Raw genomic sequence first — 12748 nt, 5'->3', positions numbered from 1 at the left:
CCTTTTCTTATAGCATTTACCTAAGAAAATTTGAAATTATAAATTCTTTCTCTGCCTTTTTGAGGTGTGAATCTTCCAGCCTCTTGCCAGTTTTACAACCCAGGAAAGTCTTTCTCAAGAACCTCTAGGACCTGGGAATCATCCCTTTAAACTGTAATCTTAAAGAGTGTGCTCCTATCTCCACAGTCTTTGAGGGAGGCTAGGAACCTAAGCACCAATTAGCAAACATAGTAACCTAGTCATGTTGGCCAAACTCCCCTTAATGTCCTTCAATACTTTTCCCTGGCCCAACCTCAGCACTTAAAAACTTTCCCACCCTTTGTTTCAGTGGAATTGAGTTCAGTTACTCATCTCTATTTCAGTAGCTTTGAATAAAGTCCTCCTTATCTATTTAACTTGTCCAATGCAATTTCAGTTTGATAGTGACTGAGATGAAGATTCTGGAGTCAGACTCTGGGTCTGTTTCACTACACAAGTCACATAATGTCACTGAGCTTCAGTTTGTTTATGAATAAAATGGAAGTAATAGTACCATGGGTTAACGAACTTTAAGTTCTTAGCATGCTCTTAGGTGCATATTAGGCATAATCCATATTATATCCAAAAAGTATCCATAAATTTTAGGTATTATTTTTTGGTTAATCTACATAAAAACTTCTTGATAGTTTTTTTTAATAGTAAACTGCTGTAGTTTATTTAAAATATGTTTCTGCTGAATTACCAATGTGTACATATTCGGAATATCTGCTTTGCAAAGTGGATGTAGTTCTTGAAATGAAGGTAAAAATGCATTATAAATAATGAAATAAGCGGCCGGTTATATATCTGATCCTGAAGTATAGTTACTTTGGTCAGTTACTCTGGGAGGTTATTCTTAAGATCATGTTGAGCTGTGGCATCTGTAGGGGAAAAACAAAACTGAAATTATGTTTTCAAACACTCTAGCAAGCTATGTTCTCCAACAAATGAAGGAACTGTGCTGTTTTTATTTTGAAGTTCAAAATGTCTTGCACTTAGGTTATCTTGAAACTAAAATCAAAAACAAAAATTTAATTTTTTGTTTTTTTGTCTTTTTAGGGCTGCACCCATGGTATATGGAGGTTACCAGGCTAGGGGTCCAGTTGGAGCTGGAGCTGCCATGTCTGCGACTACAGCTTACAACAATGCCAGATCCTTAACCCACTGAGCAAGGTGAAGGATCAAACCCACGAACTCATGGATAATAGTCAGGTTCATTAACTGCGGAGCCAAGATGGGAACTCCAAATTTTATTTTCTTTTAATAGATATTTTTAAAATACAAGTTGTATTACAATACTCTGTTGTCTTGAAGCTACATCATGAAATGTTGCCTCATCCCCTAAATTTTTAAGAAATACATGTGAAACAACACATTTTAAAAGTTAAAACTGCTTTTTTTTAAAAAAATTACTTTTAATTTATTTTTTATTGTTATTTCTGCCAACACATTTTTTTCCCACTGTGCAGCATGGGGACCCAGTTACACATATATGTATACGTAATTTTTTCTCCCATTGTTGTGCTGCGTTGTAAGTATCTAGACATAGCTTTCAGTGCTACACAGCAGGATCTCATTGTAAATCCATTCCATGAACAATAGTTTGCATCCATTGTCCCCAAGCTTCCAATCCCTCCCACTCTGTCCCCCACCGGGCAACCACAAGTCTGTTCTCCAAGTCCATGATTTTCTTTTCTGTGGAAAGTTTAATTTGTGCTGTATATTAGATATCAGATATGAGTGGTATCATATGGTATTTGTCTTTCTCTTTCTGATTTATTTCACTCAGTGAGAGGCTCTAGTTCCATCCAGGTTGCTGCAAATGGCATTATGTTGTTCTTTTTTATGGCTGAGTAGTATTCTATTGTGTATATATACCACATCTTCCTAATCCAGTTGTCTGTCGATGGACATTTAGGTTGTTTCCATGTCTTGGCTATTGTGAATAGAGCTGCAATGAACATGCAGGTACATGTGTCTTTTTTAAGGAAAGTTTTGTCTGGATATATGAATAGACATTTCTCCAAGGAAGAGATACAGATGGCCAATAAGCACATGAAAAAATGCTCAACACCCCTTATTATTAGAGAAATGCAAATCAAAACTACCACGAGATACCACCTCACACCAGTCAGAATGGCCGTCATTAATAAGTCCACAAATAACAAGTGCTGGAGGGGTTGTGGAGAAAAGGGAACCCTCCTGCACTGCTGGTGGGAATGTAAGCCTGTATAGCCAGTATGGAGAACAGTATGGAGGTACCTTAGAAATCTATGCATAGAACTACCATGTGACCCAGCAATCCCACTCTTGGGCATATATCTGGACAAAACTGCTTTCTTTTCCTGGAGAATGGGGGGGGGGGAAACATGGTAACATATAGCTGGGAACTATAATATTCTGACTACATGTCAGAATGAATGTCTAGTCATAACAGTTCCCTATTCAGTGATGCTCTATCTGTAAAACTACTCCTCTCCCTTCTTTCTATCTCCCAAAGTAATCTGAGAAAAATTCCCTTGAATCGCTATCTGACTTTTAACAATCTATATTCTGTTTGGAAGCCTTGCTTGCAATTCTGACTGACTTACAAAGATAACTGTAATGATATGGATCGGTCTAAAAGGCCAAAAGTATTGCATTGATGTTCCATTCTTAAATACTATCAACATGACAGTGTTTTATTTTTTTGCTTTTTTAGGAATCATTATCACTTACACTCTGTTCACTATTTTTATACCTCCTGTTGATGGAGATTCCTATAACATTAGGTTAATATTTTTAGATTGTTTGCTCTCATCTCCCCCTCCCGGCTTGAAATAGTTTTATGTTACAGGGAGGGGTTACAAGAAAAAGCAGAGCCTCATAAGCTGTATGAACACAGATAAAAAGACATATTGTGTTTTATGATGGTTACATGCCTACCTGGAGAGAAGGAAATTTAAGAGTAAAATAAAAAGACTGAAAATCTACATCAGCTCAGAAACAAGATATTCCTATGATGAAGTCAGGATTTAAGTTAGAAAGTTAGCTGTTATGGCCCCCAGTTGTATATATTTTATTCTAAGGCACCATTTGGTTTAATAAAATGTAAATCTGAGGCTTTCTTAACCTATCATTTTCTTAAGACTTAATTGTAAAGGTTATATTTTCAGAGGACAAAAGCATTATTCATTTGTCTGTTCACGTCTTCCAGGTTTATCTTGCAGATTATGGACTTTCCTACAGATATTGTCCCGATGGAAACCACAAACAGTATCAGGAAAATCCTAAAAAAGGCCATAATGGGACAATAGAGTTTACCAGCTTGGATGCCCACAAGGGAGTAGGTAGGTTTCTCTTTCTTTCTTTCTCTCTTTCTCTCTTCCTTTCTTTCTTTCCTTCCTTCCTTCTTTCCTTCCTTCCATTTTTATTTTGGAAGAATAATTATAACAAAGAGTCATAAGGCTTTATGACATGACCTTTGCATAGTTAGTTTGAAAAATGAGACATTGATGAGATTTTCGTCAGAAGTAGTGAATATGCCAAGGAATATTTCCTCTAGCAGAGGGAGAAGATACACACTTTGACAAGTGAGAAAGGAATAAGAGAGTGTCAAGTAAGCAAAACTTGATGCTCATTTGGGGCAGGAAAGTACTAGTTTAGGTTAAACTTGGAGGTCAGGAACTGAAATCTTACGATGTATGACTATTACAGATTTGGTACAGGTACATGTGTGAAGAATTATTCCTGTTTTTCATTGTGTCATAGATTTAAAAGATACATACCATCTCAACAATAAGGAGATCTTTTCTGAAGCTATAAAGTGTTAACTTGTGGAAGTCTCTCCTAGTCGCCTTTCATATATCTTACTTATTTAAACTCACTTTGATGGTATTGGAAACACATTTGCAGGTAAATTACATACATAGTCCTTTTATTGGATATTGATTGTACTGCCTTGCATTCCAAGGCAGACTTAATTCAACAATTCCCTAATTAGTTAAAGTCATAACCTATGTCTTGTATTCATTTACCATTAATTAAACCTTAGCTGTTTATTACACTGCAGTCCAAATCCAATAGCCGACCCAGAAAGCCATGGAAAAGGAAGTAGGAGGTCAATATTGAAAATATATGGTGCAGAGTCCCACTGATGGTTGCTTTGTTCACAATCAATATGGTCAATGCAACTGTACTTTCTTAGTTGCTCTGTCAGCAAGACAAAAAGTCAATTCTAATATTATGCTAGTAAAAAAAAATGGTGATTTTTGAAAAACTTTGGCTTTCAAAATTATATTCTTTGTAAACTTTTTTATAAAAGTATTTTCATATATGCTAAACCATACAAATAATTTTTAAACAGCTTTGAAAGGACTACATTTTCACTAAAAGGCAATTAGACATTTGCACTTGTTAATGGCTGTTGAACTATTACCCTAAACTGATACTTTCTAACGAGTTTTAGTTGGTGCAAACAACTGTATATTATTGCTTTTTCTATTAAAAGGACCATTGACCATGTAATGTAGAGGGCCTTGATCATTTGCCAGAGCAATTAAAACCCCACACTAGTTTAAGGTAGGCCAGTGGAGAAGTGAAATGAGTGTGTTATATACCTTCTTCCTTCAGGAAGAATCATACATTTTCTGAAATGGAAATTAGCTTTTATACTCCTGATCAGAGTCAAAGAAATCACTGTATTTTTTTTTCAAGGATAGTTTGATTAGAAAAGTAATGATTTCACTCAGAAATTTAGTATTATTGTGTAGTTTTCCACCATTAACATTGTTAATGAATCAATGAGCATTTAAAAAAAAAGATATAAATGGGATATGACTTTAATTAAATTAAGAAATGTAAGAGTTAAATGTTCACAAAAAATGCTTACACTTTTTTTTTTCACTTTGAGGTTCTCAATGAATTTTGTTCTTCTGCCAGATTTATTAGTATGCAAGAATTTTTAGAAACCTGAAAGTACTTCTTTGATGACAGGATAAGTGGAAATTCATCATATAAATTTTTAAGCATTGGCCCAATTTTGTATATTAAGGGTGATGTTAACTTATGATTGGGCCACTTAGTCCAGCTGTTAACTATAGTACTGATGTAATTAGATTTTGACTATTAAACAGCTAGGAAACCACTGTGAGTGTGGAATGAGAAAGTAGAGTTGTTATATGTAGGTCTGGTCAGTGTTTGGACTGTGGTAATTCTGAAAATCCTCCTTAGCTATGCCACAATTTAGGGCAGTGTTTTCATTATACTCTCTTCATGAAAGATTTGAACAGATTTTTATTCTGTAGTGCATTTAAAAGTTTTTTGCCACCTAAATAATAATACATGTTGATGAGTTGGTTATATTTCACCATGCTAGGTCTTTGGGGAGATGATTGAACTGAAAGTAGAAAGATGTTATCTCTTTGGGAAGACTACATTCAGGGAAGGGCCTACCATTCCATATTTTTGGTGTTTGTTGAAAAGTTATAAGCTGGAGTGAATATTTATTTTTATCACAGGTTTCACAAGATTTCTATAAAAATTAGGTTCCTTTTAAAATAGAATGTACAGGGGGGTTCCCGTCATGGCTCAGCTGAAATGAATCTGAATAGTATCCATGAGGACACAGGTTCAATCCCTGGCTTCACTCAGTGGATTAAGGATCCAGGATCCAGCTTTGCCATGAAGTGGGGTGCAGGTCGCAGACATGGCTTGGGTCTGGGCTTGCTGTGGTGTAGGCCCCTAGCCTGGGAACCTCCATATACTGTGAGTGTGGCCCAAAAAAGACCAAAAAAAAAGAGAATGTACACTAAACCTCTCAGCATATGTATAATTTACATATAGATATCGATATATGTGCATATACATACACATGTATACATATATACATGGATATCTATACATATACACATAAATACATATATATTTGCTAAAATTTTCATATGTAGCTTTAGTCTAGTGTAAAAATTGAAAGGTTTGGTATCCTCAAATGTTTGCAAACTTTTCATTCCTAATGTTTTTCATTTAATTTTCCAAAATAAAATATTTCACTTTCAGATTTTATTAGAAATAAAATAATCATTTAGTCATATCTAGAAACTAGAATCAATAAGGCCATAAATCCTTTAGGTAAATGCAGAAGGTCATATTAATAAATATTGATGTGTTTACTTTGAGTACACACTATGTAGTTTAATCTCAGAAAAATCTTTTCTATACCATCTGGCTTTGAGATCAAATAAATACTGAGACAGATAATGCAAAGGAAAACATAGAGCAAAACAAGTTATCAGTAGGAAATAGAACCTCTAGTTGTCAAAGCATTTGCTGTGATTTAGGTTTATCTATATCTGATCAGACCCTGGGAAATTTTCAGCCTTTAATGTGCAACTGACTTATGAATTAGCCACTTAACAGAGACATTGCTAACCTGATCAGGCTATCCGGTCCCTGCTACTTTTGTAGTGGTTATTCAAAAACTGAAGATAACTCTCATGTTCCTGTGAATTAGTTGGGTTTTTATAATGAAGGAGCTTGTATAAAGTATCAGCAGTTTTTACCAGAGCATTTTCTAGTTCAACTGGAAAAGGAGGGTAGCTTGTATTAGTGCAAACCAAAAATATGAATAGAGACTTAATAGAGGTGGATTGACAGATAGATGAATGGATAGATAACTATTCCTGGAACTATTGCAAATCTATATATCTATAAAGTTTTATAAAATTTTTAAAATTTAGATTTCTAAAATCTATAAAATTTTTTTGACAAATTTAAATTTTTTTATATATCTCAATTATATAAAAAATTTTAAAATTTAATTTATTCTTCCAAACTCAGTGCTCTTCTATGACCTAAAGGTATTTTTCTGAGTGGCTGAAATGCTTCATTTAGTATAAAATTAGAGTAATATATGCTGGGCTTATCTTGTCTATTATTAATTTCTTATTCTTCATAAAAACCAACATGTATTAACATTGACATATTTTGGGCTTGTTGCCTGATAATTAAAGAGAATTATATCTGTGTCAAATACACTATTTTAAAATTTGTTACATTCTTAATAATGTTAAAAAGCAGTATTTGGATCAATGGGTGGTATGGATTTTTGTAGATTTTTCTACTCACTGAGGCATGCAGTCAATACCTAATTTCTCTAGAGGTATACTGCATTTAACATATTGAGCTTTTTTAAATACTTCAGACCTGTGCATTGAGTGTATAATACCTGTTTTAATTTGACACCATTGATGACCATAAAATATGATATCTAAATTGCATTTTAAATGTCCATTTGTTTATATAATGTATTCATCATCAAAGAAAGAAATATTTTACATACTTTTTAATATTTTTGCCAATTGCCACAGTATACGAAATCCAAGTCTTGTGTTATTTCTTGCATGGCTTCATTTCACTCTAATCTAGCACTCCAACTTATAAAATATATGTGAAATAAACTGAGAATGTATTTTCATGCTACCACACTGGGGGAAATGATATGGTTTACACAATATTTATCTTCTTAAGCAATAATTCAAAAAAGGGAACCCATTTTCAATTGCAAAATAAAGTAAACCACCAAGTTATTGATATGTTCCATTGAATAGTAACAAAAGCATACTGTTGATTTTTACTTTTAAGTAAATGTCACTGCTATAGATAGTCTTTGGTTGATGTATAAATAAGTAATAATGAAGACACTATTCCTTCTATATGGCATAACTCAATTGAGATGTTTAGACATGACTTTCAGAATCTTGACATAGGTCTTAATCTATTTGGTTGGATTAAGAATACACATTGGCCAAATGTAAGATACCTTTGCTCTATTGAATAACTTTTCCCAAGCCTCACATGGTAGTGTTAAATAAAAAACTAAGGCTTAGAATTTAAAAGGTACTGAAGAAATAAGAGAGACCTGGGTTAAACATTTTATTTGAAAGGTGACACCTTGCATTCCATTTTCCTGATATCTTTTTTGAAATTGCCATAAATTGTGGACACCTTAAAATTTCTTTTATACATCTGAATGGACAAACTACTGAATAACATAGATTACTAGTTAGAAAAATAATAAACTATAAATTTGTTCTGCAGATAGTTACTGTTCACCTCTCAGGTGAGCATCCTAGATGTTTTCTGCTTTCTTTTTGTCATTCTGAGTATATATAAACCAGTATTTTGAGCATTTAAACCCTGTCTACTTAAGGCAAAAGTTAAGTTTCCTTTATTATTTCCTACCAAATCTTGTTTTTCTTCATACTTCATGTTACTCTATATAAGAAAACTAAACAGAAAACACTTTAGGCAAATAATCAGATCCATTTGGGGATGAATGCTTACACTTTTCTTTTGGTCCTAATTCTTTCATTCCGTTTGGTAGATTGCATCCAGATAATTTCATTACAGTTTTTTTTTTTTTTTTGGTTAGATTTTATTTGTTTATCCTTTTTTTAAAAAAATATTTTTTATTGTTATTTCCCCCAACGCATTTTTTTCCCTGTGCAGCATGGGAACCCAATTGCACATACATGTATACATAATTTTTTCTCCCATTGTCGTGCTGCATTGTAAGTATCTAGACATAGCTTTCAGTGCTACACAGCAGGATCTCATTGTAAATCCATTCCATGAGCAATAGTTTGCATCCATTGTCCCCAAGCTTCCAATCCCTCCCTTTCCTTCCCTCTCCTGGGCACAAGTCTATTCTCCAGGGCTGTGATTTTCTTCTCTGTGGAAAGTTTAATTTGTGCTGTATTTTAGATGCCAGATATGAGTGATATCATATGGTATTTGTCTTTTTCTTTCTGACTTATTTCACTCAGTATGAGAGTATCTTGTTCCATCCAGGTTGCTGCAAATGGCATTATTTTATTCTTTTTTATGGCTGAGTAGTATTCCATTGTGTATATATACCACATCTTCCACCCAAAAACTACTTGAACTGATCAAGAAATTCAGCAAAGTAGCAGGATATAAGATTAACATTCAGAAATCAGTCGCATTTCTATATACTAACAACGAAATATTAGAAAAGGAATACAGAAATATAATACCCTTTAAAATTGCACCCCAAAAAATCAAATACCTGGGAATGCACCTTATCAAGGAGGTAAAGGACTTATATGCCAAGAACTATAAAACAGTAATCAAGGAAATTAAAGAAGATGTAAAGAAATGGAAAGCTATTCCATGCTCCTGGGTTGGAAAAATTAATATAAAAATGGCCATACTCCCCAAAGCAATCTACAGACTCAATGCAATCCCTATCAAATTACCCATGACATTTCTCACAGAACTAGAAAAAACAATCCAGAAATTTTTACGGAACCACAAAAGACCCAGAATCACCAAAGCAATCCTGAGAAACAAAAACCAAGCAGGAGGCCTAATTCTTCCAGACTTCAGGCAATATTACCAAGCCACAGTCATCAAGACAGTGTGGTACTGGTACCAAAACAGACTTAAAGACCAATGGAACAGAGTAGAGAATGCAGAAATAAACCCAGACACCTATGGTCAATTAATCTTTTGACAAAGCGGGTAAGAACATAAAATGGGAAAAAGACAGTCTTTTCAGCAAGCATTGCTGGGAAACCTGGACAGCTGCATGCAAATCAGTGACACTAGAACACACCCTCATACCATGCAGGAAAATAAACTCAAAATGGCTGAACGACTTAAATATAAGACAAGACACCATCAAACTCCTGGAAGAAAACATAGGCAGAACATTCTCTGACATCAACCTTACAAATGTTTTCTCAGGTCATTCTCCCAAAGCAACAGAAATAAAAGCAAAAATAAACCAGTGGGACCTCATCAAACTGACAAGCTTTTGTATGGCAAAGGAAATCAAAAAGAAAACAAAAAGACAATTTACACAATGGGAGAAACTTGTTTCAAATGCAACTGACAAGGGCTTAATCTCTAGAATATACAAGCAACTTATACAACTCAATAGCAAAAACGCCGACAACCCAGTGGAAAAATGGGCAAAGGACCTGAATAGACATTTCTCCAAGGAAGAGATACAGATGGCCAACAAACACATGAAAAAATGCTCAACATCCCTGATTATTAGAGAAATGCAAATCAAAACTACCATGAGATACCACCTCACACTAGTCAGAATGGCTGTCATTAATAAGTCCACAAATAACAAGTGCTGGAGGGGTTGTGGAGAAAAGGGAACCCTCCTGCACTGTTAGTGGGAATGTAGGCCTGTATAGCCAGTATGGAGAACAGTATGGAGGTACCTTAGAAATCTATGTATAGAACTACCGTATGACCCAGCAGTCCCACTCTTGGGCATATATCTGGACAAAACTTTCCTTAAAAAAGACACATGCACCCATGTGTTCGTTGCAGCTCTATTCACAATAGCCAAGAGCTGGAAGCAACCCCAATGTCCACTGACAGACGATTGCATTAGGAAGATGTGGTATGTACACACAATGGAATACTACCCAGTTTGTCTTCAAAATAAGGACCACTTCTCCAGTGTGGTTTCTTTGTTGTTCTTGTACCAGCTTGGAAGGACCATTTAAAACTTTATAAATTAATGTTTTAATTAGACACTCTTCTTCATCAAAATGAAGTAGTTTTAAAGAAATAGTTGTATCAAAAATTTTGTTAGTGTTGCAGCTCAGACCTCAGGATCTGCTGCTTATTTCTTCCTTGCCACAACAGGTGTCTTTGGTCAGTATGTCTTTTGATGTTTTAAGTTAAAATGCCTGCTTCAAGTACTTACTGAACTACGGAAGTAGTATATATAATATTGTTTAAATGGTGTTAAAACTAACAACGGAGGCAATGTAATTGTTAGATTGAATGTTGCCTTTAGGTTCTGAAATTTTGAATTTCAATGCAGAGCTCTGTGATACTGAGCAAGTTATTTAACTTCTCTGAGCTTCTATTTTCTTATTTATCAACAGGGCTAATGATACTTCATATTATTGTTAGGATGATTAAATAAGATGATATAAAAGCAGTTAGAGTGTCTGACACAGTAGCAGTTCTATAAATCACATTGTTTTTATTTTATTTATGTATTTTAGTGTCAGCTATTTCTGGAATCTGCTTTTTAGTGAAATAGAATTCAAGTACCACCCTACCTGTGCTTTTTTTTTTTTTTTAAACTCTTGCCAATACTTTATCTTTTAGAAACGTTGAGCAACTGAGACCACCACAAGCTTTCAATGAGTCATTTACACTGCTCCAAATTAATAAGCTAAATAAAAATTAGATGCTAACTTGTATTTAGAAAGTAAGAAGAAAATGTAGAAGAAAAATATTAATGACTAAATCTTGCTACATTTCTAAGCAGTAATATCATAAGTAAAAGTGTGATTATTTAGGAAATCTCTGTGAAAATATATTGTTAATGATTATATTATCAAATGCAACTGAAGAACCTTATGTGTTATAATAAATTATAGAGAAACACAAATTATACAGAAACAAAATAATCCATAATATATGTTTCAACTTTCAAGTTAAAAATATTTTCATAGTTAGATATTGTCTTTCTCAACTATGATCAATTCTTTTTTTATTTTCAGCATTTTGTTTTCAAAAATACAGGAAATAATAGAATAATGTACCAAATATTCAAATATTCAATCCTATATTCAACATATCATCTGTATTTTAATGATGTATTTTAAAGTTAGAGATATATGATCAATTTATTGTTTTAACTATATACCCACGTGTAAATGCTAATATTGTCATCTAGGACATTTTAATTAAGTTAACCAAATAAAATTACTCTTCTCCATACAGTAGATGGAAAGAAGACATAATCATTGGAAAAGTCTTAGAGTTTAACTTTTCAAAACCGCATAAAACTTTGCAATTTGTTTCCCTCAGAGGGAATTTCAGGGAGCGGTATGCACTTGAGAACATTTTTAATCTTTTCATCTCCCTGTTTAATGGTGGGAAAGCGTCATTATAGAATTTTTTTTAACATTACTTGTATGTCTATAGAATTTAGGGAAGCAGTGGTAAAACATTTTCCTAACCATAGTTATTACTGTATGTATGCAGGAAAAGAAAATAAGTAAAAATTTGAAAAATGTGATACTATATTTTAATTGGGTAAGACTGAACTATAATAGTGAAGTAAAGTTAACTCTCGAAGGGCTATTTCAGATGAAGACCAGTTTATGAAAGATTGGCTTCAGAAATCTAAATGACTTGTCATTACTTACAGCTTTATATCAATTAATCCCTCAGTTGGGGGGTTGGGAGAAGTGGCTGGGAAGGTTCATTCCATTTTAATTCTGATTGTTTTTCCTCAAAGGGCCTCTTGTGCATAGCCTATGTTGTCCAAACAGGTGCCAGAATCTAATTTTTAGAAAATTAGAGGATGTGAATTTTTTTTTTAAGTGATGGTAATCAGGAATTGCCATAATGGAAAAGGGACTTGTGAACACATCTGTACAAATGGAACCATTCCATTATTAATGGAAGATTTATTACTGAAGAAATCACTGCAAAACAGCGTGGTAGAGATTGTGTTTTTATTTTAATAGGAGAGCCAAGTCTTGCATTAGGACATTGTTGAAGCTTGTGCAGAAAGTAAAGGGCGCCCATGGGACTGTTGCATTCTGTTAGATTGAAGGGCCTTTAATAATCCAGTACTCTAATAGCAGTTAAGATAAAGTATGTGTAAGAGCTAATCTTGTCTTCTGCTTTTATAATAACTTATGTATGGTGACCCAAAGTAGTTATGATGTGCTGGCAG

At 33.8% G+C, this 12748-nt stretch overlaps 1 protein-coding gene across 5 annotated transcripts in view; it reads left to right on the top strand.

Annotated features, from left to right (window-relative positions):
• Positions 1-12748, top strand: part of VRK2 (VRK serine/threonine kinase 2) — a 100484-nt gene that overhangs the window by 65618 nt on the left and 22118 nt on the right. For all 5 annotated transcript variants that reach the window (XR_014841894.1, XM_003125120.5, XM_005662535.4 and 2 more), the window contains one exon: positions 3215-3347. Coding sequence is in view for 4 of the 5 variants with exons in the window: in XM_003125120.5 (XP_003125168.1) it covers positions 3215-3347 (133 nt within the window). In the remaining variant the exon portion in view is untranslated. The remainder of the gene's footprint in view (positions 1-3214; positions 3348-12748) is intronic.

The sequence above is a fragment of the Sus scrofa genome, chromosome 3 (assembly GCF_054392235.1).
Source record: "Sus scrofa isolate SSC_HxYL_T2T_F1_AM1 chromosome 3, Sscrofa_HxYL_maternal_Yorkshire_Landrace_v2.0, whole genome shotgun sequence".
Classification (NCBI taxonomy): domain Eukaryota; kingdom Metazoa; phylum Chordata; class Mammalia; order Artiodactyla; family Suidae; genus Sus; species Sus scrofa.
This window is presented reverse-complemented; position numbering and strand designations above follow the sequence as displayed.